Genomic DNA, 27,642 nt, shown 5'->3' with positions numbered 1-27,642 from the left:
AAGTATTTAGTCAGCCACCAATTGTGCAAGTTCTCCCACAAGGCCTGTAATTTTCATCATAGGTACACTTCAACTATGACAGAAAAAATGAGGGAAAAAAATCCAGAAAAATCACATTGTAGGATTTTTAATGAATTTATTTGCAAATTATGGTGGAAAATAAGTATTTGGTCACCTACAAACAAGCAAGATTTCTGGCTCTCGCAGACCTGTAACTTATTATTTAAGAGGCTCCTCTGTCCTCCACTCGTTACCTCTATTAATGGCACCTGTTTGAACTTGTTATCAGTATAAAAGACACCTGTCCACAACCTCAAACAGTCACACTCCAAACTCCACTATGGCCAAGACCAAAGAGCTATATCTGGGGAGCACCATCTCCAAGGATGACTCACTCGACCAAGAAATAACTAGCAGAATCCAGAAAGAAAGCCAGTCATTGGAAAGGCTGAGGAACAGAATACTAAACCATAACATCCCTCTCTTCACAAAGGTGAAAATCTACAATGTGGTAGTCATCCTAACTCTGTTGTATGGCTGTGAAACTTGGACCCTGTACAGTCACCACTTCAAACAGCTGGAGACATTCCATACACAATCTCTGAGATCTATTATGGGTATCCGGTGGCAAGACAAGGTCTCCAACCTGGAGGTACTGCATAAAGCTAACAGTACCAGCATTGAGAGTAAGATCATTAAGGCACAGCTCCGATGTACAGGCCACATCATCAGGATTTTCTTTGGCAAGCTGCAGCAAGGGCACTAGAATATAGGCCGACCCCAAAAAGCGCTTCATAGACCACCTTAAACACAACCTCAAGTTTTGCAATATCCAGCCCAACCAACTCAGACATCGCCTTCACCCGATATCCACCTGGCACTCAAACGCTCACCGCTGTAGACAATTTAGAGCGGGACAGAAACATCTATCTGCAGCCAGAGCAAAGCATCATTCTTGCACAACCTCGCCCAGAACACCACCAGAAGTACATGTCTGTCCCTCATGCCTCAGTTTGCTCTTCAAAACGGACTCCTGAGACACTGAAGAACCCACAATAAACCAAAATGACATCCACGAGTCGTCACCGTCGGACCACTAGAGAGAGGGAGAAGGAAGATTCAGTCCCTGCAATGATACAAAAATAGCCAAGGCAGTCGACACAGTTCACGTTGTATTTAACAAAATGGTCACACACTCACATAATATGAAGTACATTACTTTTATTGCACAAAACAATACGTGACAAGTCGAATAACTTATCACTATGGTAACACTACCTTTTCTGTAAATCTGGTACCCTCGCTTTGATAAAAATGTATTTTAGAATACTTATGAAAAGGTTCAACATTACACACATCTTTACTACTTCATGTCAGGTAAACATGAATTAAGTCACTATCATTATCTGTCTATAAAACACCAGTATCAACTTAAAGGGACAAAGTTTGTTACTCTTCATCAGTGAAGCATTTTTAGACACCATCAAATCAACCATCACCATATCCAGTCTGCCTCATCATCATCATCATCATAATAATAGAATAATAATACATTATATTTGGAGGACACCTTTCAGGGAAATCAAGGTAATCTTACATTAAACGTAGGCCTACATAAAATCAATAACTGTACAAAAGATCAAATCAAGTGCATCAATCAAATTAATATTTAAATAAAGGACCAGACAAAACAGGGCAGATAAAAAGAGGAGGGAGGAGTTGGGTAAAGGATATGGACCTGGTTTAGGTTGCGGGATAGGGGGACACATACAGTGCATTCGGGAAGTATTGTTGGGACCCCTTTTTCCACACTTTGTTAGTTTAAAGCCTTATTCTAATATTGATTAAATTGTTTCCCCCCCCCCATCAATCTACACACAATACCCCATAATGACAAAGGAAAAACAGGTTTGTAATTTTTTGGGTAAATAAAAAGTAACAGATATATTCCCTTTACATAAGTATTCAGACCCTTCACTCAGTACTTTGTTGAAGCTACAAGCTTGGCACACCTGTATTTAGGGAGTTTCTCCCATTCTTCTCTGAAGAGCCTCTCAAGCCCTGTCCGGTTGGATGGGCAGTGTTGCTGCACAGCTATTTTCAGGTCTCGTCAGAGATGTTTGATCAGGTTCAAGTCCGGGGTTCTGGCTGGGCCACTCAAGAACATTCAGACTTGTCCCGAAGCCACTCCTGCAATGTCTTGACTGTGTGCTTATGGTAGTTGTCCTGTTGGACGGTGAATCTTCGCCCAAGTCTGAGGTCCTGAGCGCTCTGGAGCAGATTTTCATCAAAAATCTCTCTGTACTTTTCTCCATTCATCTTTGCCTCGATCCTGACTGGTCTCCCAGTCCCTGCCGCTGACAAACATCCCCACGGCATGATGCTGCCACCACCATCTTCACCGTAGGGATGGTGCTAGGTTTCCTCCAGATGTGACCCTTGACATTCAGGCCAAAGAGTTCAATCTTCATTTCATCAGACCAGAGAATCTTGTTTCTCATTGTCTGAGAGTCCGTTAGGTGCCTTTTGGAAAACTCCAAGCGGGCTGTCATGTGCTTTTTACTGAAGAGTGGCTTCCGTCTGGCCACTCTACCATATAGGCCTGATTGGTGGAGTGCTGCAGAGATGGTTGTCCTTCTGGAAGTTTATCCCATCTCCACAGAGGAACTCTGGAGCTCTGTCAGAGTGACCATCGAGTTCTTGGTCACATCCCTGACCAAGGCTCTTCTCCCCAATTGCTCAGTTTGCCCGGGCAGCCAGTCTTGGTGGATCCAAACTTCTTTCATTTAAGAATGATAGAGGCCACTGTCCTTGGGGACCTTCAATGCTGCAGAAATGTTTTGGTACCCTTCCCCAGATCTGTGCCTTGACACAATCCTGTCTTGGAGCTCTACAGACAATTCGTTCGATATGATGGCTTGGCTTTTGCTCTGACATGCACTGTCAACTGTGGGACCGAATATAGACAGGTGTGTGCCTTTCCAAATCATGTCCAATCAATTGGATTTACCACAGGTGGACTCCAATCAAGTTGTAGAAACATGTCAAGGATGATGAATGGAAGGATGCACCTGAGCACAATTGTGTCTCCTAGCAAAGGGTCTGAATACTTATGTAAATGTGTTATATTTTGTATTTTTTGTATGTGCAAAACATTCTTAATTTGTTTTTACTTTATCATTATTGGGTATTGTGTTAATGAGATTTAAAAACATATATTTTATATGGCTGGAATGTAACAAAATGTAAAAAGTCAAGGTCTGAATACTTTCCGAATGTACTGTACGTGCCTTAAGAAAGTATTCATACCCTTTGACTTATTCCACATTTATTTGTGCTAGTCTGAATTCAACATTGATTAAATACATCTCACCCATCTACACACAATGCCCCATAATGACAAAGTTAAAAACTGTTTTTAGAAATGTTTGCAAATTTATTAAGAAATAAAAGTACAGAAATCTAATTGACGTACGTATTCACACCCCTGAGTCAATACTTTGTAGAAGCACCTTTGGCAACGATTACAGCTCGAGTGTTTCCGGGTAAGCCTTTAAGAGCTTTTCACACCTGGACTGTGCAACATTTTTCCAATATTCTATTAAAAATTCTTCAAGCTCTGTTGAATTGGATGTTGTTCATTGCTAGACAACCCATTCCATGTCTTGACATAGAACCCAGCCACTCAGGAACATTCATTGTCTTCTTGGCAAGCAACTCCGGTGTATATTTGGCCTTGTATTTTAGGTTATTGTCCTGCAGAAAGTTGAATTAATCTCCCAGTGTCTTGTGGAAAGCAGACTGAACCAGGTTTTCCTCTAAGACTTTGCTTTTGCTTAGCTCTATTCCGTTTATTTTTATCCTGAAAAACTCCCCAGTCCTTAAAGATTACAAGCATACCCATAACATGATGCAGCCACCACAATACTTGAAAATATGGAGAATGGTACTCAGTAATGTACTGTATTGAGTTTGCCCCAAACACAACACTTTGTATTCAGGAAAAAAGTTGAATTGCTTTGCCACATTTTTTGCATTATTACTTTATGCTTTTGTTGCAAACAAGATGCACGTTACGGACTATTTCAATTCTATACAGACTTCTTTCTTCTCACTCTGTCTATTAGGTTAGTATTGTGGAGTAACTACGATGTCGTTGATCCATCCTCTGTTTTCTCCTTTCACAGCCAGCTACTGGGATTTTTGCCCATTCTTCAAGGCAAAACTGCTCCTGCTCTTTCAAATGGGATGGGTTCCGCTGGTGTCGAGTAATCTTTAAGTCATACCACAAATACTCAATTGGATTGAGGTCTGGGCTTTGACTAGGCCGTTCCAAGACATTTAAATGTTTCCCTTTAAACCACTCGAGTGTTGCTCTTGCAGTATGCTTAAGGTCATTGTCGTACTGGAAGGTGAACCTCCGTCCCAGTCTCAAATCTCTGGAAGACAAAGAGGTTTCCCTCAAGAATTTCCCTGTATTTAGCACCATCCATCATTCCTTCAATTCTGACCAGTTTCCCAGTCCCTACCTATGAAAAACATCCCCAAAGCATGATGCTGCCACCATGCTTCACTGTCGGAATGGTGTTCTCAGGGTGATGAGAGGTTATGGATTTGTGCCAGTCATAGGGTTTTCCTTGATGGCAAAAAAGCTCAAATTTAGTCTCATCTGACCTGAGTACCTTCTTCCATATGTTTGGGGAGTCTCCAACATGCCTTTTGGCAAACACCAAACATGTTTGCTTATTTTTTTCTTTAAGCAGTGCCATTTTTTTATGGCCGCTCTTCCATAAAGCCAAACTCTGTGGAGTGTACAGCTTAAAGTGGTACTATGGACAGATACTCCAATCTCTGCTGTGGAGCTTTGCAGCTCCTTCAGGGTTATCTTTGGTCTCTGTTGCCTCCCTGATTAATGACCTCCTTGCCTGGTCTGTGAGTTTTGGTGGGCGGCCCTCTCTTGGCAGGTTTGTTTTGGTGACATATTCTTTCAATTTAAAAAAAATGGATTTAATGGTGCTCCGTGGAATGTTCAAAGTTTCGGATATTTTTCATAACCCAACTGATCTGTACTTCTTCACAACTTTGTCCCTGACCTGTTTGGAGAGCTCCTTGGTCTTCATAGTGCCGCTTGCTTGGTGGTGCCCCTTGCTTAATGGTGTTGCAGACTCTGGGGCCTTTCAGAACAGGTGTGTGTGTATATACTGAGATCATGTGACAGATCATGTGACCCTTAGATTGCACATTCTTTGAAACAAGTAATTTATTTCATCTTCACTTCACCAATTTGGACTATTTTGTGTATGTGCATTACATGAAATCCAAATAAAAACCTATTTAAATTACAGGTTGTAATGCAACAAAATAGGAAAAACGCCAAGGGGTACAAATACTTTTGCAAGGCACTGTAAATGTTCTATTTAATCCTGTAACACAACAACATGTGGAAAAAATCAAGTGGTGTGAACTGAATACTTTCTGAAGGCACTGTAGGTATACTGAGAAGACACGGGGGTGGGGGAGGGGGGTTAGGTAGGACAGAGTCAATGATAGGCTATAGGTTATAGGCATCCTTGAAGAGGTGTGTTTTTAGGATGTTTTTGAATGAGATGACTGAGTCTGCATGTTGTATGTTTGGGGTGTGTGCATTCCAGAGCCTGGTGCAGAGCAGTTGAAGGTTCAGGCAACTATGGTGGAGAGGCGGCAGGTAGCCTAGCGGTTAAGAGAATTGGGCTGGTTACCAAAAATGTTGCTGGTTCCAATCCTTCAGCAGACTAGATAAAACATCTGTCAATGTACCCTAGTTGCTCCAGTATCGCCGTCAATAATGGCTGATCCCTGCCCATGACACTCTCCCAGGGTGTCTGAGGGCGTTGGGAAATTTAAAAAAAACACACATTTCCATTTCACATCTCACACTGGTTAACCACTAATACATGCAGTGAAACAGGACAAATATAAGCACCCTCTATTTGACCTGTGAATGGGGGGGTGACATGTAAAGAGGAGGAGCAGAGGGGGCACGTGCTGGGTGAAGGTCAGAGAGGTAGGTGGGTGCCAGGTTGTGGGGGGCTTTGTAGATGAGGAGGAGTACCTTAGAAGTTAACACGGGATTGCACAGGGAGCCAGTGTAGATTGATGAGGATTGGTATAATGTGATCGGTTGATCTGGGTGAGGATTCTGGCAGCAGAGTTCTGGACCAGTTGAAGTCTGTTGGTGAGTTTGGGAGGGAGAGTGTTGCAATAGTCAAAACGGGAAGTGACGAGGGCATGGATGAGGGTTTCGGTCCAAAGTGACCCCAAGGCTTTTGACTTGTGTTGACAGAGGGACCGTAAAAACTATCTATGTGGATGCTGAGGTTGTACTGGGCATTGTAAGTAGGTGTTGGTGAATGTCATGGATTTTCAGGAACTTGTTGCACTGTTTGGGGGAGGAGTCTGCAGGGAAGTTGTCAGGAGACTGAAGTAGGCGGTTCACTGTGGAGAAGATAACTTTTGGGTTGTTTTTAAACAGAGTTGATGTCGGAGTGGTAAAATGTTCTTGCAGCTGAGAGGGCGTTCTCATATTTTAACAGGTGATCTTTGTATGTTTGAGAATTAACTACTAGACCAGTCCCCTTGCAGTCCACTGGCTTTTAACTGGCGTAGCTCGGGGGTGTACCATAAAGCAGTGTGGGTGAAGGAGACTGAGTGGGTTTTGAGGGGAGCGAGGGTATCCAGGGAAAAAGGCAGTCATTGCAGTTAGTGATGAGGTCAGGAGGGGACTAGGAGTAAGAACTGGGGTATGTATTAATAAGGCTCATGAGATCAGTGGGGTTTATGTCACCATACTCATTCTTTCCTCAGTTCACCTCATCCAGTTCCCTAATACATCCAAAACCAACATAATTAACTACAAACAAACTAGTACTACATGTCACTATACTCTATACATGGGCCGTGTGCATTTTCTGCTGGTGCATCCTGAGGTAGCTCCTCTCTGAGAACCTCTTCCTGCAGTGAGTATAGGCAAACATTCTCCCGTATAGACCTTAAGATGCATCTTCAGATGGTACTGGTGGGAGAACCTCTTCTCACACTGGGGCAGCTGTAGGATTTCTCCCCTGTGTGGACCCTCTGGTGCCGCTTCAGGTGGTGCTGGTGGGAAAACCGCTTCTCACACTGGGGACAGCTGTAGGTTTTCTCCCCTGTGTGGACCCTCTGGTGCCTCTTCAGGTTGAACGAGCGGGAGAAACTGGCATGGCACAGGTGGCAGCCAAATGATTTCTCCCCCGTGTGCATCCTCTGGTCGAGCTGCACCTGTTTGGGGAAATTGAAGGCTTTCCCACAAAATGAATACGAAAACCGCTTCTCCTTGCCACCGGATCTACTGACAGCGTCACTACTACTGTCATTTGTCAATGGGCTTGTGTAGCCATTTAGTGTTGAGGCACTGGCATTATCTGAGTTCTGGTTTAACATTAGGAGAGTGTGAGGAGGATGAAGGCCAGGGACTGTCTGTGTTGTCGCAGGGTCCATGTTCCAGTTGATAGATCCTATAGAAGGCAGGCTGAAGGCAGCACCTGTTAGGGGGTTAACCTGAGGCGCCATCAGTCTCTCTGAATCACAATTATAGGAGCAGGACGGAGCATCGCTAGCCGCATCTGTGTCTGTTTTCTCCTGCCGCATAGGGACACCTCCCCGTCCCTGCAGACCAAATCTACGCCTCACCCTGGTCTCAGCCAGTCTGTTGTCATGGAGACTAAATTCAGACGTGGTTTTGTGTTCGACTGTCTGTTTCTGGTTAACAGTGTTGTTCCCCAGCCCAGAGTTGAGGACGCTGTCCCATCCACTGACCTCCACTATGTTGTCCCGCGGGCCCTTAGCTGCATCCGTCTGGGTCTGTGAATCCAAGATGGCTGCCCAGTCTCCTCTGTCATCCTCTAGCCAACCACCTGCAGAAACATAAACATGGCAGAAAATAAACATGGCAGAGAACTCTAAATATGGAGTTTTTTTCTCTCAATTATCTGGTCAAGTTCATACATATAATGTGTTTTTGTATGTAAACATAAGTTGTATTGATTTCATTTTATGAAATACAAAATCATAGCCAGGTGCATCACTATTCCCATTGAATACCTATTACTGTATGTAGGCTATATGTATTTCTCCCTTACCTTGCTCCCCCATCTTTAGTCCACTCAGCAGGTCAATGCTCTCTGGTTCGTCTTCTATTGTCTCCTCTTTGACCAGCAGCAGATCAGGCTTCCCATCCTCCATGTCTACTGGCTGTAAGAGATACAGAGTGAGAGGATGTTGGATCAAGAATGAGGGATTGCTATGAGTATTATGCAAACATGTTAGTTGATTTGATTACTTGAAACGCTTTAATGGTTTGATCATTTAAAGGCATGGTCCCACACTTAAGACAAAATGAATCAAGACCTGGGCCCGTATCCACAAAGCATCTAAGTGTAAGAGTGCTGATCTAGGATAAGGTCCCCACCTGCCTATATAGTTTTATTCATTAGGATCTAAAAGGCTAAACTGATCCCAGATCAGCACTCCTGCAATGAGAGGCTTTGTGGATACAGGCCCTGAACTAATACCATGCAGACAGTAGCTCACAGTGGGCTCACCTCAGTGAGACTGTGTGTGGTCCTGTGCTGCTCAGCTGGTTCCTCTGTGGGTTCAGGAGGAGGTATAGTCTGGTTGTCCTCCATGACCATGGTCCCCTCAGGGTTGCCCAGACTCTCTTCACACCCCTCCTCCTTCACCAGCAGCACCTCTGGACCCTCCTCCTGGAAGAGACAGGTGATAGAGATTACACAGACATACTGTATACTCCCTCAGGTACGTACACACAGATTAAACATGGAGTGTTTACCCATCCTCACTACGTTTGAGTCCTATACTGTAGTTACATAATGAATTAATTGTTTTTAAACCCATCATGGTGGACATATAGTCAGCATCAGACAAGTCAAAAGTCATCATCAGACAAGCCTGACTAAACTATTTTGTCGTGTACAGTAGGTGTTTGTTTGTGTGGTTATGTGAAGGTATATTTAAGTGTATATTGGTTATAAAGCGCTGTCGTGTTTATGGTGAGATCAGTTTTAAATACACCATATGAAAACCACACATACACATGTCTCAACAGAAAATGTGCATGAACTTGATAAACTGCAGGGGGTGTGGTATATGGAGGGGGTGGTATATGATCAATATACTATGGCTAAGGGCTGTTCTTATGTACGACGCAACGCGGAATGCTAGGACACAGCCCTTAGCCGTGGTATATTGGCCATTTATCACAAACCCCCGAGGTGCCTAATTGCTATTATAAACTGGTTACCAACGTAATTAGAACAGTAAAAATACATATTTTGTCATAACAAATGGTATACCATGGCTTTCAGCCAATCAGCATTCAGGGCTCGAATGACCCAGTTTATAATAGGCTATAGGAAGTGCGTGCTCGGAGAAGCACAGGAAAAAGTTACACGTCAAACTTCGTTCCCGAGTTTTTGTGCTGCTGAGATGGTGAAAATAAAATGAGGCTGCACTGCATTACACACTGCAATTGATATATTCCAATCATGAGCGCTGCTCTGCTCTTGCTGATGTAAACATGTTTGTGCTGTCTATCTAATGGCTGTGCTGTGTATGGTGGCACTTTGGGAGGCAAGTCAAAGGCTTCTTCAGATGTTTTTTTATTTGTCCAAAAAATGCAATATACTGTACTTGTGGAGGGACTGTTAAATCAAATCAAATCAAATTTTATTTGTCACATACACATGGTTAGCAGATGTTAATGCAAGTGTAGCGAAATGCTTGTGCTTCTAGTTCCGACAATGCAGTGATAACCAACAAGTAATCTAACTAACAATTCCAAAACTACTGTCTTATACACAGTGTAAGGGGATAAGGAATATGTACATAAGGATATATGAATGAGTGATGGTACAGAGCAGCATACAGTAGATGGTATCGAGTACAGTATATACATATGAGATGAGTGTGTAGACAAAGTAAACAAAGTGGCATAGTTAGTGGCTAGTGATACATGTATTATATAAGGATGCAGTCGATGATGTAGAGTACAGTATATACATATGCATATGAGATGAATAATGTAGGGTAAGTAACATTATATAAGGTAGGGTAAGTAACATTATATAAGGTAGCATTGTTTAAAGTGGCTAGTGATATATTTACATCATTTCCCATCAATTCCCATTATTAAAGTGGCTGGAGTTGGGTCAGTGTCAATGACAGTGTGTTGGCAGCAGCCACTCAATGTTAGTAACAGTCTATAACAGTCTGATGGCCTTGAGATAGAAGCTGTTTTTCAGTCTCTCGTTCCCAGCTTTGATGCACCTGTACTGACCTCGCCTTCTGGATGATAGCGGGGTGAACAGGCAGTGGTTCGGGTGGTTGATGTCCTTGATGATCTTTATGGCCTTCCTGTAACATCGGGTGGTGTAGGTGTCCTGGAGGGCAGGTAGTTTGCCCCCGGTGATGCGTTGTGCAGTCCTCACTACCCTCTGGAGAGCCTTACGGTTGAGGGCGGAGCAGTTGCCGTACCAGGCGGTGATACAGCCCGCCAGGATGCTCTCGATTGTGCATCTGTAGAAGTGTGTGAGTGCTTTTGGTGACAAGCCAAATTTATTCAGCCTCCTGAGGTTGAAGAGGCGCTGCTGCGCCTTCTTCACGACGCTGTCAGTGTGAGTGGACCAATTCAGTTTGTCTGTGATGTGTATGCCGAGGAACTTAAAACTTGCTACCCTCTCCACTACTGTTCCATCGATGTGGATAGGGGGGTGTTCCCTCTGCTGTTTCCTGAAGTCCACAATCATCTCCTTAGTTTTGTTGACGTTGAGTGTGAGGTTATTTTCCTGACACCACACTCCGAGGGCCCTCACCTCCTCCCTGTAGGCCGTCTCGTCGTTGTTGGTAATCAAGCCTACTACTGTTGTGTCGTCCGCAAACTTGATGATTGAGTTGGAGGCGTGCGTGGCCACGCAGTCGTGGGTGAACAGGGAGTACAGGAGAGGGCTCAGAACGCACCCTTGTGGGGCCCCCGTGTTGAGGATCAGCGGGGAGGAGATGTTGTTGCCTACCCTCACCACCTGGGGGCGGCCCGTCAGGAAGTCCAGTACCCAGTTGCACAGGGCGGGGTCGAGACCCAGGGTCTCGAGCTTGATGACGAGCTTGGAGGGTACTATGGTGTTGAATGCCGAGCTGTAGTCAATGAACAGCATTCTCACATAGGTATGTCCAGGTGGGTTAGGGCAGTGTGCAGTGTGGTTGAGATTGCATCGTCTGTGGACCTATTTGGGCGGTAAGCAAATTGGAGTGGGTCTAGGGTGTCAGGTAGGGTGGAGGTGATATGGTCCTTGACTAGTCTCTCAAAGCACTTCATGATGACGGAAGTGAGTGCTACGGGGCGGTAGTCGTTTAGCTCAGTTACCTTAGGTTTCTTGGGAACAGGAACAATGGTGGCCCTCTTGAAGCATGTGGGAACAGCAGACTGGTATAGGGATTGATTGAATATGTCCGTAAACACACCGGCCAGCTGGTCTGCGCATGCTCTGAGGGCGCGGCTGGGGATGCCATCTGGGCCTGCAGCCTTGCGAGGGTTAACACGTTTAAATGTCTTACTCACCTCGGTTGCAGTGATGGAGAGACCGCATGTTTTCGTTGCAGGCCGTGTCAGTGGCACTGTATTGTCCTCAAAGCGGGCAAAAAAGTTATTTATTCTGCCTGGGAGCAAGACATCCTGGTCCGTGACTGGGCTGGGTTTCTTCTTGTAGTCCGTGATTGACTGTAGACCCTGCCACATGCCTCTTGTGTCTGAGCCATTGAATTGAGATTCCACTTTGTCTCTGTACTGACGCTTAGCTTGTTTAAAAGCCTTGCGGAGGGAATAGCTGCATTGTTTATATTCGGACATGTTACCAGACACCTTGCCCTGATTAAAAGCAGTGGTTCGCGCTTTCAGTTTCACGCGAATGCTGCCATCAATCCACGGTTTCTGGCTTGGGAATGTTTTTATCGTTGCTATGGGAATGACATCTTCGACGCACGTTCTAATGAACTCGCACACCGAATCAGCGTATTCGTCAATATTTTCATCTGACGCAATACGAAACATGTCCCAGTCCACGTGATGGAAGCAGTCTTGGAGTGTAGAGTCAGCTTGGTCTGACCAGCGTTGGACAGACCTCAGCGTGGGAGCCTCTTGTTTTAGCTTCTGCCTGTAGGCAGGGATCAGCAAAATGGAGTCGTGGTCAGCTTTCCCGAAAGGGGGGCGGGGCAGGGCCTTATATGCGTCGCGGAAGTTAGAGTAACAATGATCCAAGGTTTTACCACCCCTGGTTGCGCAATCGATATGCTGATAAAATTTAGGGAGTGTTGTTTTCAGATTAGCTTTGTTAAAATCCCCAGCTACAATGAATGCAGTCTCCGGATAAATGGTTTCCAGTTTGCAAAGAGTTAAATAAAGTTCGTTCAGAGCCATCGATGTGTCTGCTTGGGGGGGGATATATACGGCTGTGATTATAATCGAAGAGAATTCTCTTGAAGGTCTACATTTGATTGTGAGGAATTCTAAATCAGGTGAACAGAAGGATTTGAGTTCCTGTATAATGCGGTCTACATTTGATTGTGAGGAATTCTAAATCAGGTGAACAGAAGGATTTGAGTTCCTGTATGTTTCCTTCATCACACCATGTCCTGTTAGTCATGAGGCATACGCCCCCGCCACTCTTCTTACCAGAGAGATGTTTGTTTCTGTCGGCGCGATGCGTGTTAAAGGGTGGACCAAGTGCTATAGTAGGAGTTGACTGTACTGATAGTGACACCGTTGTCTGTGGTGATAGTTAAGTTTGGAGCGGACCGTACTGATAAATGCATAGATCTGAATAACGTGACACAACAGATGATAAATGAAAATAATGCTGTTGAACCACCAAATCTGAAACAAATTGTACGAGGGTGGCAGGGATGTTGGGGAGGATCAGAAAGTTAAGAATCATCCCATTTTTTACACAATTTTTTTTAAATTAAATACAGTTTTGGATTATCATGCTATTTCAATGGCGAAACATTTGACTTCCAATTTTGGGAGGAAGTTGCCAAAAACTTTGCAATGGCAAATTGGAAAACCCACTGTCATTAAACAGTGTCAAATGGTAGGAATATGTGTTACAATAATAGAGGTCATATTTAGACATTCTATTGCTCGTGACAACAAGGTGAAATTAAAACAAAATGGTACAAACAGAGAATGTATGAATGTATATGAGGCTCAGCTACAAAACCTATTGCCTGTAGAGAGTTTAAATGAGGGAATGTCAACTGCTCAGAGAAGACCCTCAGACTGCCAACTTAATATGCAAAATGGACACACTTTTGAGGATAAAGATGCATCCAAGAGTGTCAGCGGTGCATACTACCACTTAGAGACGGAAAGTTGTGGTAGAGGTTTATCAGATGATCAGATGAGGAAATCATATAGTGGAGGGCACCAATATCTATAGTTGTATATAATATCGATTTGAGCGAGGCATTTTGTGATATTGGTTTATTCTTCCTTTTAACCTACACTATTCTCAAAAAAAAACATACATGACTGCTTTTTTTTAGCATACTTCAAAAAACTATCAATAAAACAAAAACGGGTTGCTTAGCCTACTTAATTATCTGCTGATGGACCGTCAATTGTGGATGGGCTTCTCATTGTATTCAATCTGGTTAGGTAGGTTTATACCACCAGAACACACCTGGCCACATGGGCATGCCGCAAGCAGTTGTCTGGACTTTGAACAATCACAGTTTCAAAGTATTTTCTACGAACCAATATCAATATCAGAATAAAAACATTTCCATTTCGGGGGTTCCCATCACTAATTCAGTGGATTTATTCTGAGGGATCGCAACAAATTAATGTATCATAACGTGTGTTAAATTCATGGTCTCTGCCGAAACATTTTATGAAATGGGGGACTGAAATTATTGAATGTATCCTAGAGTGTGTTTGACCATGATTTTTAAATGGTACACATCTGATAAAATTGGTGACTGTAGTGACTGTGTACCTATAGCCTGGTTGATGTTCATTACATTTAAAATGGTAAATTAATTTGTTTTTGTTTAGACAACAGAAATTAGCCTTGTGTTGTTTTTTTTGTGCTGATATTTTAGTGTGTGTATATAGGTTTGTACTCCCAAACCCATGTTTACCTCTGCACATAGAATAGTTTTTCTCTATAAGCCAATAGGTAATGTGTAGGCCTACAGTGTATTGCATTGCGACCAATGGAGTGGGTGGAGTAAAAGGTGTTGCTGTGCATATAGACCTCAGTCCCCCATGAAATAACTCCATATATAGATTCTGTTTTAAAATCCAAATGTAATGTCAACTAAATATGCAGAAATATGAATCACTGTTAATGTTCAGACAATTATTTTTCATTTCATTAATAAATACAGGTTGACACTTCGACATGGAGGACTTTTATTTTGAAAAATTATGAGATTCCGTGACCCGGAAATACTTAGCAGTCTTATGGCTCGGGGGGGTAGAGCATGTTGGTCCGAGACTTGGCACTCCGATACCACTTGCCGTACAGTAGTAGAGAAAACAGTCTGACCTGGGTGACTAGAGTCTCTGACAATTTTATGGGCTTTCTTCTGGCACCGCCTATTATATAGGTCCTGGATTGCAGGAAGCTTGGCCCCAGCAATGTAAAGTTTGTTGGTAATGGCGACACCAAGGAACTTGAAACTCTCGACCCGCTCCACTACAGCCCCGTTGATGTGAATGGGGGCCTGTTCGGCCCGCCTTTTCCTGTAGTCCACGATCAGCTCCTTTGTCTTGCTCACATTGAAGTTGTTGTCCTGGCACCACACTGCCAGTTCTCTGACCTCCTCCCTGTAGGCTGTCTCTTCCTTGTCGGTGATCAGGCCTACCACTGTTGTGTCGTCAGCAAACTTAATGATGGTGTTGGAGTCGTGTTTGGCCACGCAATCGTGGGTGAACAGGGAGTACAGGAGGGGACTAAACACCACTGAGGGGCCCCAGTGTTGAAGATCAGCGTTGCAGACGTGTTTTGCCTACCCTTACCACCTGGGGGCGGCCCATCAGGAAGTCCAGGATCCAGTTGCAGAGGGAGGTGTTTAGTCCCAGGGTGATGAGCTTAATGGGCACTGGTGTTGAATGCTGAGCTGTAGTCAATGAACAGCATTCTCACATAGGTGTTCCTTTTGTTCAGTTGGGAAAGGGCAGTGTGGAGTGCAATTGAGATTGCGTCATCTGTGGATCTGTTGGGGCGGTTTGAGAATTGGTGTGGGTCTAGGTTATCCAGGAGGATGCTGTTGATGTGAGCCGTGACCAGCCTTTCAGAGCACTTCATGGCTACCGACGTGAGTGCTACGGGGCAGTAATCATTTAGCCAGGTTACCTTAGCTTTCTTGGGCACTGGGACTATGGTGGTATGCTTGAAACATGTAGGTATTACAGAGTCAGTCAGGGAGAGGTTGAAAATGTCAGTGAAGACACTTGCCAGTTTGTCCGTGCATGCTTGGAGTACACATCCTGGTAATCCATCTGGCCCCCTGCGGCTTTGTGAATGTTGACCTGTTTAAGGCTCACATCGGCTACCGAGAGAGTTGTCACACAGTCATCAAGAACAGGTGGTGTTCTCGTGCATGCTTCAGTATTACTTACCTCGAAGCGAGCATAAAAGGCATTTAGCTCATCTGGTAGGCTCGCATCACTGGGCGGCTCGCGTCTGGGTTTCCCTTTGTAGTCCGTAATAGTTTGCAAGCCCTGCCACATCCGACGAGCGTCAGAGCCGGGGTAGTAGGATTCAATCTTAATCCTGTATTGATGCTTTGCTTGTTTGATGGGTCGTCTGAGGGCATAGCGGGATTTCTTATAAGCGTCCGGATTAGTGTCCCGCTCCTTGAAAGCGGCAGCTCTAGCGTTTAGCTAGATGCGGATGTTGCCTGTGATCCATAGCTTCTGGTTGGGATATGTACGTACGGTCACCGTGGGGACGATGCACTTATTGATGAAGCCAATGACTCAGGTGGTGATGGTGCTGTATACTCCTCAATGCCATTGGATGAATCCCAGAACAAATTCCAGTCTGTGCTAGCAAAACAGTCCTGTAGTGTAGCATCCGCGTAATCTGACCACTTTGAGCAAGTCACGGGTACTTCCTGCTTTAGTTTTTGCTTGTAAGTAAGAATCAGGAGGATAGAATTATGGTCAGATTTGCCAAATGGAGGGTGAGGGAGAGTTTTTTTTATGGATCTCTGTGTGTGGAGTAAATGTGGTCTATTGTTTTTTTCCCCTGGTTGCACATGTGACATGCTGGTAAAAATGTGGTAAAATGGATTTAAGTTTACCTGCATTTAAAGTCCCCGGCCGCTAGGAGCACCGCTTCTGGGTGAGCATTTTCTTGTTTGCTTATGGCCTTATAGAGTTGGTTGAGTGCGGTCTTAGTGCCATCATAGGTCTGTGGTGGTAAATAGATGGCTACGAATAATATAGATGAGAACTCTCTTCGTAGATAGTGTAGTCTACAGCTTATCATTGGGTACTCTACCTCAGGCGAGCAATACCTCAAGATTTCTTTAATATTACACATTGCGCACCAGCTGTTATGGACAAAAAGACACACACACCCATCCCTCGTCTTACCAGACAGCTTCTCTATTCTTACAAAAGCTTGTCTGTTCTGCCGGTGCATGGAAAATCCTGCCAGCTCTATATTATCGGTGACGTCGTTCAGCCACGACTCGGTGAAACTTAAGATATTACTGTTCTTAATAATTAATGTGCCATTGGTAGGGTAATCGTAGGTCATCAATTTTATTTTCCAATGATTGCATGTTAGCAATTAGAATGGATGGCAGTGGGAGTTTACTCGCTCGCTTAAGAATTCTCAGAAGGCAGCCTGATCTGCGTCCTCTTTTCCTCCGTCTTTTCTTCACGCAGAAGACTGGGATTTGGGCCAGTTCCCGGGAGAGCAGTATATCCTTCTCGTTGGACTCGTTAAAGGAAAAAGCTTCTTCCAGTTCGTGGTGAGTAATCGCTGTTCTGATGTCCAGAAGTTATTTCCATTCATAAGAGATGGTAGCAGCAACATTATGTACAAAATAATTTTCAAAAATAAGTTAAACAACACAAAAAAACTAGCACAATTGGTCAGGAGCATGTAAAACGTCAGCCATCCTCTTCAGCGCCATCATAACAAGCTCCCCATATGGCAGATAAATTAGGATGTACATGTAAGCAAATGAAAAGCTATGCATAGCCTTTCTGAAATAAACGGGCAAAATTTGATGTACTGTAACTTTTAATGTTACACTACAGTGCCTTTCAAAAGTATTCACCTGCCTTGGAATTTTTCCTATTTTGTTTCATTCTTTTTTTTAAATGGAAAGAATATGGCACCACAACAAACCTGCCAAGAGAGGGCCGCCCACCAAAGACTCACGGACCAGGCAAGGAGGGCATTAATCAGAGAGGCAACAAAGAGACCAAAGATAACCCTGAAGGAGCTGCAAAGCTCTACAGCAGAGAATGGAGTATCTGTCCATAGGACCACCTTAAGCCGTACACTCCACAGAGCTGGGCTGTACAGAAGAGTGGCCAGAAAAAAGCCATTGCTTAAAAAAACATATAATATGTTGGCCAAAAGGCACGTGGGAGACTCTCCAAACATATGGAAGAAGGTACTCTGGTCAGATGAGACCAAAATTGAGCTTTTTGGCCATCAAGGAAAACGCTATGTCTGGCACAAACCCAACACCTCTCATCACCTTGAACACCATCCCTGTCAATGTTTTTCCATCGGCAGGGACTGGGAAACTGGTCTGAATAGAAGGAATGATAAATGGTCCTAAATGCATGGAAATTCTTGAGGGAAACCTGTTTCAGTCTTCCAGAGATTTGAGACTGGGACAGAGGTTGACCTTCCAGCAGGACAATAACCCTAAGCATACTGCTAAAGCAACACTCAAGTGGTTAAGGGGAAACATTTAAATGTCTTGGAATGGCCTAGTCAAAGCCCAGACCTCAGTCCAATTGAGAATCTGTGGTATGACTTAAAGATTGTTGTACATCAGCGGAACCCATCCAACTTGAAGGGGCTGGAGCAGTTTTGCCTTGAAGAATGGGCAAAAATCCCAGTGGCTAGATGTGCCAAGCTTTCGAGACATACTCCAAGAGACTTGCAGCTGTAATTGCTGCAAAAGGTGGCTCTACAAAGTATTGACTTTGGGGGGGTGAATAGTTATGCATGCTCAAGTTTTCATTTTTTTTGTATTTCTAGTTTATTTCACAAAACATATTTTGCATATTCAACGAGGTAGGCATGTTGTGTAAATCAAATTATATAAACCCCCCAAAAATCTATTTTAACTCCAGGTTGTAAGGCAACAAAATAGGAAAAATGCCAAGGGGGTGAATACTTTCGCAAGCCACTGTATGACACCAACCTCAATCACGATAACATGCTGGGTTGAGGTTCCACTCCCCTCATCAACAGCTAAGGGTTGGTCATCTCTCCACGTATTGTGTCCTGCCGGCTTCGCAAAGCTCCTGTGGTCTCCAGTGAGATGTCCTTCACCTGAGAAAATTATTGGGGGGGAAAGGGGTGCATAAGTTTGGTACTGTCAATACTCAACACTATATGGTACACTATCACTATTGACACTGTCTAACAATTAGTAAGGATAAGGTTACACTTCTCATAACTTCTTGATATACTATGATTGATTGACTGTTCCATGCATCACATTCTTTTGGAGTATGATAATTCAACATTCAGTTTATCAATAATATACTTAGAATATGATCTTGTCTTTGTGCAATAATCATTTGGACTTAATTGGTCTGCCTAGTAAAACAAAGGTAAAATAAAGTTGTGCAAGATGGGGTTAGTATTGCATACTATCCAAAAACCGCATACTATCCAAAAACCGCATTCTAAAAAAATGTACCCCTTGCCGTTCCTCTGTATCGGTCGAGGATCTTGACACCACTGGGACGACTGGCGAGGGCGCGCTCTCGGATTGTCCTCTCTGCGCGCTCCCGTGCCACCTTCAGTTCCATTAGCTGTAGTTTCCTCCTCAATGCCCTGTTTTCTTTTTGGCTTTGAGTTATTTCCAAACGAAACACTGCATAGTCGTCGTCTACGAGTTTACAGATATCTGCCACGGCTGAATTCGCTAGCACCTCAATGATGGAGGCTATTTGAGTGTGGAAAACCATACAGTTAGCCATTGTTACGTTTAGCTAACGTTAGCAACTAGCTAGCTAGCGTTACCTAAATAACGTCTATCAACCAAGTCCTGTCTCCAACGCGAATTAAATACAACATTGGGTAAGTATGTGGTGCTGTGCAGTTATATTAGTCATACTTTTAGTTCCATCGTGTTAATAAACATCTAAATAACAACAATAAAAACGCTGACGTGGAAGTTGTTCTTTGTCATTGTTTACTTCCGTTTACACTCTTCTTCTTGTGCGTTTCCAGCAGACTAGTCGCTGTATTGCTGCCTTTCTCAGGTCAGAGTGCGAATTACACATTTAAATACACTACATTACCAAAAGTATGTGGACACCTGCTCATCGAACATCTCATTCCAAAACCTTGGGCATTAATATGGAGTTGGTCCACCATTGCAGCAATGATAGCCCCCACTCTTCTGGGAAGGCTTTCCACTAGATGTTGTAACATTACTGCGGGGAATTGCTTCCATTCAGCCGCAAGTGCATTAGTGAAGTCAGGCACTGATTTTGGCTGATTAGGACTCCAATTCATCCCAAAGATGTTCGATGGGGTTGAGGTCAGGGCTCTGGGCAGGCCATTCAAGTTCTTCCACATCGATCATCGACGAACCATTTCTGTATCGACCTCGCTTTGTGCATGGGGAAATTGTCATGCTGAAATAGGAAAGGGCTTTCCCCAAACTGTTGCCACAAAGTTGGACGCACAGAATCGTCCAGAATGTTGCTGCAGCGTTAAGATTTCCCTTCACTGGAACTAAGGGGCCTAGCCCGAACCATGAAAAACAGCCCCAGACCATTATTCCTTCCCCACCAAATTTTCCAGGTGGCCCTATGCATTGGGGCAGGTAGGTAGCATTCATCCATCAGACTGCCAGATGGTGGGTCGTGATTCATCACTCCAGAGAACGCGTTTCCAATATTTCAGAGTCCAATGGCAGCGAGCTTTTCACCACTCCAGCCGATGCTTGGCACTGCGTATGGTAATCTTAGGCTTGTGTGCGGCTGCTCAGCTATGGTAACCAATTTCATGAATCTCTCTCCGTACAGCTGACGTTGCTTCCAGAGGAAGTTTGGAACTCGGTAGTGAGTGTTGCAACCGAGGACAGACAATGTTTACTTGCTACGTGCTTCAGCACGCTGCGCTCTCGTTCTGTGAGCTTGTGTGGCCTACCACTTCGCAGCAGAGCCATTGTGGCTCCTAGAAGTTTACATTTGACAATAACATCACTTACAGTTGCCTCGGGCAGCTCTAACAGGGAAGAAATTTTACAAACTGACTTGTTGGAAAGGTGGCATCATATGACTGTGTCACGTTGAAAGTCACTGAGTTCTTCAGTAAGGCCCTCCTAATACCAATGTTTGTCTATGGAGATTGCGTAGCTGTGTGCTCGATTTTATACATACTTTTGTATACATAGTGTATGTCAAAGATTTAAAGTGGGGACTCTTGCTTCGCAAGCCTCACTAATAAACCATCCTTAATACTGAAGAAGTGTTGTGCTAATATAACAATTTGCAAATATTACACTTGTCTTTCATCTTTTGTTATTCACAGCTGATACAGATACTGTACCAATGAACATTTTGTCTGGTGGTGCTGGGGCTACCTTGCCAAGCATGGCAGTCATATTACCTTCCTTGATGGTGTCCTAGTATCATACAGGCATAGCCTATCAAATAATGACATGTAGCTAGCTATAAACAAAACATAGCTACTTACCAACAACACAGCAGTCTCGGGTTTGACGGTTGACAGCCCAAGTAGAAGCTAGTTGGATAATAATCCAGCTATTCCAGATGGCGCCGACAGACATGGCAGCTCTACTTCTAGCTCCGAAGCAACTTTGCAGTATTTTTTTGGTTGTGTGTTATTTCTTAGTTTATTAGCCCAGAATGTTTTTTGTGTTATTACATACAGCCGGAAATAACTTTTGGATATCAGAGCTGCGGTAAATCACCAGCATTACGACCAGGAATAAAACTTTCCTGATTTGGATCCTTTGTTCGTACCCCCCAGGGCAATTTAACTTATTCCAGAGGCTGCTCAAAGACCGGAGGAGAAGAGGTGTTCAGAGTGGACTTCTAGTACACACCATCCATCGCTTCCTGGGTATATTACGCTCATGTTCAGTCTCTGGACAATAAAGTAGACAAGCTCAGGGTGAGAATCTCCTTCCAGAGAGACATCAGGGACTGTAGCATACTCTGTATCACCGGAATCATGGCTCTCTAGGGATATACTGTCCCTGTCCATACAGCCAGTTTGGTTCTCAGTTCATCGTGCAGACAGGAATAAAGAACTCTCCGGGAAGAAGAAAGGTGGTGTTGTATGTTTAATGATGAACTACTCATGGTGTGATTGTGATAATACAGTAACTCAAGTCCTTTTGTTCATCCGACCTAGAATACCTCACAATCAAATGCAGACCGTATTACCTCCCAAGAGAATTCAGCTGTGTATATTCCCCCTCAAGCCGAAACCACGAGACGGCCCTCAAGGAACTACACTGGACTTTATGCAAACTTTAAACCACATATCCTGAGGCCTCATTTGTTGAAGCTGGGGATTTTAACAAAGCACATTCGAGGAAAACGCTACCGAAGTTCTATAAATACATTGACTGTAGTACTTGCTTAGGAAAAACACTAGACCACTGCTACTTTCCTTTTCGAGATGCCCACAAGGTCCTCACCTGCCCTCCTTCTGCAGATCAGATCACGACTCCATTTTGCTGCTCTCTTCCTTTAGGCAGAAACTCAAACAGGAAGTACCTGTGCTAAGGTCTATTCAATGCTGGTCTGACCAATCAGAATCCATGCTTCAAGATTGATTTGATCAAGCGGACTGGGATATGTTCCGGGTCGCCTCTGAGAATAACAATGATATATACACGGACATGGTGACTGAATTAATCAGGAATCGATAGGGGATGTTGTTCCCAAGGTGACTATTAAAACCTACCCAAACCAGAAACCGTGGATAGATGGCAGCATTCACGCCAAACTGAAAGCGTGAACCACCGCATTTAACTATGGCAAGGTGACTGGGTATATGGTTGAATACAAATAGTGTAGTTATTCCCTCCGTAAGGCAATCAAACGGGTAAAACGTCAGTACATAGACAGTGGAGTCGCAATTCAACAGCTCAGACACGAGATGTATGTGGCAGGGTCTACAGACAATAACGGACTACAAAGGGAAAACCAGCCACGTCACGGACGTCTTGCTCCCGGACAAGCTAAACACCTTCTTCACCTGCTTTGAGGATAACACAGTGCCACCGACATGGCCCGCTCCCAAGGACTGTGGGCTCTCGTTCTCCATGGCCGACGTGAGTAAGACATTTAAGCGTGTTAACCCTCGCAAACCTGCCGGCCCAGACGCCATCCCTAGACACGTCCTCGGAGCATGCGCAGACCAGCTGGCTGGAGTGTTTACAGACATATTCAATCTCTCCCTATCCCAGTCTGCTATCCCCACTTGTTTCAAGATGTCCACCATTGTTTCTGTACCCAAGAAAGCACAAGTAACTGAACTAAATGATTATCGCCCTATAGCACACCACTTCTGTCATCATGAAGTGCTTTGAAAGGCTAGTTAAGGATCATATCACCTCTACCTTACCTGTCACCCTTGACCCACTTCAATTTGCTTACCGCCCCAATAGATCCACAGACAATGCAATCGCCATCACACTGCACAAAACGAAGGAGCTGATTGTGGACTTCAGGAAACAGCAGAGGGAGCATGCCCCTATCCACATCAACTGCAGTGGGGAAGGTGAAAAGCTCAGCATACACATCACTGTCAATCTGAAATGGTCCACCCACACAGACAGTGTGGTAAAGAAGGCGCAACTGTTGGGCTGTTTCACCGCCTGGTACGGCAACTGCACCACCCGTAACTGCAGGGCTCTCCAGAGGGTGGTGTGGTCTGCCCAATGCATCACCGGAGGCAACTGCTTGCCCTCCAGGCCACCTACAGGCTACCATCCAGAAGGCGAGGTCAGTACAGGTGCATCAAAGCTGGGACCGAGAGACTGGAAAAACATGTTCTATCTCAAGGCCATCAGACTGTTAAACAGCCATCACTAGCCGTCTAACACCCGGTTACTCAACCCTGCACCTTAGAGGCTGCTGCCCTATGTACATAGACATGGAATCACTGGCCACGTTAATAATAGAACACTAGTCACTTTAATGATGTTTACATAGTGCTTTACTCATCTCCATATGTACATACTGTATCCTAGTCAATGCCACTCCATCATTGCTCGTCCTAATATTTATATATTTTCTTAATTCCATTATTTTACTTTTAGATTTGTGTATTGTTACTACTGCACTGTTGGAGCTCGGAACACAAGCATTTCGCTACACCCGTAATAATAACTGCTAAATATGTTTGTGACCAATACAATTTTATTTGAAATCTATATGCTGGCCATCTGCCCAAGGTTGTTAAACAACTTTTAATGAAGCCCGTTTTCACTCCTATTTGCAGAGCGAAATGTGCGTGCGCTGCAGTCTTAACACCAAATGTACACATAGTTGGGGGCGGACCACAGCTGGGGGCGTGTTGTCTCTGGGCAATTAGGCATCATTGGCAAATGTAAATAATCCATACCCAGCCCTTCAACAAGTTGTGACAAGCACACTCACTAAACTCTGTTTTGGACAAGACTAACTTCACACTTTGTAGTACATTTTGACACTAGAATTAATGTTTGACTTGTATTGATGCGACATGGGCCATTTAAAGCTGGAGATGTTGGTTCTAAGGGGCAGTTGACCTTGAACAAATCACCTACTCTGTAACATGGACTCCGTGGTGAAAGAATAGGTGTTGACATGATTTTTAAATGACTCCACCTTCCGCTGTCCCCAATTCATACAACATCTGCAAGGTCCCTGAGTCAAGTAAAGCACATATTAAAAAAAAAAGCTTTTATAAAGCCTCATAAAGAAGGGCAGTGATTGGTAGATGGGTAACAATAACAAATCAGACATCAAATATCTATTTAAGCATGCTGAAGTTAATTTCCTTACAAAAATATATTTCAGTTTTGAAACTACTGTAAAAGTGAAATAACTGCAGTTGACTGGTATTTTGGACACAGTAATTGCAGAATTACTGTTAATTATAAGTTATACTGCACTCTAACTGCAGTTACCTTGCAAAAATTACTGCAGTAAAAAAAAAATTTTGGATGCAGTATTTGCAGTATCCTGCAGTTATACTGCACTCTGACTGCAATCTTTTTTTCGTAAGGGTTAAGTTGTGGATGATGTATTAAACCACTCAGACACATACAAGATGCAGTCGTCATTCTGAACTGAGCTGCAGGACAGGAAGTAAACTGCTCAGGAATGTCCCCATTAGGACATTGGTATGTTTAAAACGGCTACTAACTAAAAATGACAATTCAATCCATTTTAATCATACTTTATTACAAAATTTGAAGAAATCCAAGGATGGTGAATAAGTCTTCATGAAAAGTCCCATTATATGTTATTAAACATAAACAAGTTTTAAATACACCATTACAACAAAAAATCTGCATGAACTTGATACTGCATTCATTTTCTCAAGTGTTTTGGGAAAAAAAAAATAGTTGAATGGAAATAATTAAATAGGCATTTATGAACATTATATATCCTCCACAGTAGAAACACAATTATATAACAGACCTTTTAGGCTTATATATGCCTTATATATCACACAATGTCTGGATGCAATATTCCACCCAGGAATATTCAACACGGAAATCTGTTACTCTTGTTATTCCAAATTCATCTGTGGATCTTTTCTGATGGCAACAATGAAAATTAATCTTTGTCTATAATGCAGGGTTTGATCTAAACGTCAGAAGCAATCGAGTGGAATGTTTACTTTCTATGTTAGAGTTGAATGGTGTTTTTGCTGGTGTGTCCTGAGGTAGCTCCTCTCTGAGAACCTTTTCCCACAGTGTGTACAGGCGAATGGCCTTTCTCCAGTGTGGACCTTCAGATGCATCTTCAGCTGGTCCTGGCGGGAGAACCTCTTCTCACACTGGGGGCAGCTGTAGGGTTTCTCCCCAGTGTGGACCCTCTGGTGCCTCTTCAGGTGGTGCTGGTGGGAGAACCTCTTCTCACACTGGGTACAGCTGAAGGATTTCTCCCCTGTGTGGACCCTCTGGTGACTCTCCACCTTCTGGAGGCAGCTAAAGCCTTTGTGACAGAACTTGCAGAGGAACCGTTTCTCTTTTGTATTGCCTGATGTTGCTCCCCCTCTCTGAGCCTGGGCTCTAGCCCTGTCATTTGAGTTCAATACCTGATCAAAAAGAATACGGCCGTGTGAATCAGAAGGTCCCATTGACGTGGACTCTGGATCGCGATCCCTGAACGCGTGTAAAGGGGAGTGGGTTGCGACATTTGGATTTCTCTCTAAGCTTTCCCTGTAGTCTAAGTAGTCACTGGTGTTGCCCTGCGAGTGTCCTATGTGAGTTTCGTTTGCATTCCATGTCAGAGGAGTGTCGTCCTCCACTTTGACAATCATGTCATCTAAGACTATAACCTCCCCTTTCTTATTTAGGCACCCTTCAGAGTATACACTACTACTGTACCGGTTCCAGTCCCCTCTCATTGGATTAGTCTGTATATCTAAATCCACAGATATATCACTAGGTATCATCTCGGTCTCTGTAGCATATGAACAGGACGGATCATTGCCAGTCTGTAACGCGTCACCTGTGTCCTGATGTGATAGAACTGTCCTCGGGCTCGGGTTACCGTAAAGTAAATACTCTGAGCGAGGAGCAGGAGGACAGCCCAGTCGCCCCAGCCCCGTTAAAGTCTCGGTGTCTGTCTCTGACTTGAGTACAGCGGTCGGCGTTCCACTGATCTCCGTGCTGCTGCGTCGGGTCCTGGGTTGCACTGGGGCAGTGGTTGGGTCATCCATGGCTACAGGGGGCACTCCAGTCTGGATGTCTCTGCTGTGCTGTGGGTCCACCTCTCCTTCAGACCTCTCCAGCTTGACCTCAGGGCCATCAGCCTCTGCATCTGCAGACTGCAAAGGAGAGAGGGTTACTATCAGTACATGAGTAGAATTTGATAAATATGTTGTAAGTCTCACAAGCTCCCCATTGGCAGATAAATTAGGATGTACATGTAAGCAAGTGAATAGCTGAGGGAAGCCTTTGAAATAAATGGGCCACATCTGATTTACAAAGTAACTGTAATTTGTTATGCAAAACTATTACACTAACCTCTATCATGATAATGTGCTGGGTTGAGGGTCCACTCCCCTCACCAATAGTGATTGGTTGGTCATCTCTCCATGTATTGTGTCCTGCTGGCTTCACAGAGATCCTGTGGCCAGTGAGATTTCCTTCACCTGAGAGAGTGATTGAGGATAAAGAGGAGGTTGTGTTTGCTACTGTCAATCCTCAACGCTATATTGTACACTATTGACAGTTTGGACACTGTCAACAATTGACAAGGATGTAACTTAACACTTCTTGATATACTATTTATTGATCTCTGTATTATGTTCCATGCATCACTTTGTTTTCATTGAGTAAATAATAGGAAATGCAGTTAATCAAGAATATGGTTAGAATATGATAGTGTCTTAGCGAAAGATATTTAAGTAATCAGGAGAATTATTGCATACTAGCCAAAAAACTGACCATGGCCCAATTAACACATCTGAACACATGTGCAGAGGAGAACGTGGTGACAGGCGCTGAGCTATATATTTTTCAGTTAAATGTACCTCTTGCCATTCCTCTGTATCGGTCCAGGATATTGACACTACTCGTAGTCGAACTACCTGGGACGACGCGTCCTCGCGTCATTGTCCTCTCTGCGCGCTCCCGTGCCTCCTTCAGTTCCAGTAGCTGAAGTTTCCTCCGCAATGTCCTGTTTTCTTTCTGGCTTTGAGTTATTTCTAAACGAAACACTGCATAGTCGTCGTCTACGAGTTTACAAATGTCTGCCACGGCTGCATTCGCCAGCACCTCCATGATGGAGGCTATTTGAGTGTGAAAAACCATACAGTTAGCCATTATTAGCTAACGTTAACAGCTAGCTAGCGTTACTTATATAAAACCTATAATGTATGTCCTGTTTCCAACGCGAATTAAACACTACCTGGGGTAAGTTTGTGATGATGTGCCGTTAAATGAGTCATATGTTGAGTTCTAGGGTGTTAATAAACGTCTAAATACAACAATAAAATGCTAACTTTGAAATGATTGTTCACTTCCGTTCACTTTTTTTGTTTGGCTTTTCGGGAGACTACGTCTTCAGTAGGTTTAATTCCGGTTGGCATCCAATATTAACGTTACATTACTGCCATCAGCTGG

General features: G+C 43.9%; 1 protein-coding gene across 1 annotated transcript; it reads right to left on the bottom strand.

Annotated features, from left to right (window-relative positions):
* Nucleotides 1–5,410: 5,410 nt before the first annotated feature.
* On the bottom strand, nt 5,411–27,641 carry LOC124001680 (sex-determining transformer protein 1-like). Its single transcript, XM_046308680.1, is given in 8 exon segments — nt 5,411–7,012; nt 7,015–7,077; nt 7,080–7,931; nt 8,157–8,268; nt 8,619–8,780; nt 26,157–26,342; nt 26,542–26,669; nt 27,051–27,641. Coding segments are annotated over 8 exon segments (1,884 nt in total). The 5' UTR covers nt 27,343–27,641; the 3' UTR covers nt 5,411–6,923.
* Nucleotide 27,642: the final 1 nt, after the last annotated feature.

Source organism: Oncorhynchus gorbuscha, linkage group LG17 (assembly GCF_021184085.1).
Source record: "Oncorhynchus gorbuscha isolate QuinsamMale2020 ecotype Even-year linkage group LG17, OgorEven_v1.0, whole genome shotgun sequence".
NCBI lineage: Eukaryota > Metazoa > Chordata > Actinopteri > Salmoniformes > Salmonidae > Oncorhynchus > Oncorhynchus gorbuscha.
Note: the sequence above shows the minus strand (reverse complement) of the source record. Positions and strands in the feature narration are given on the sequence as shown.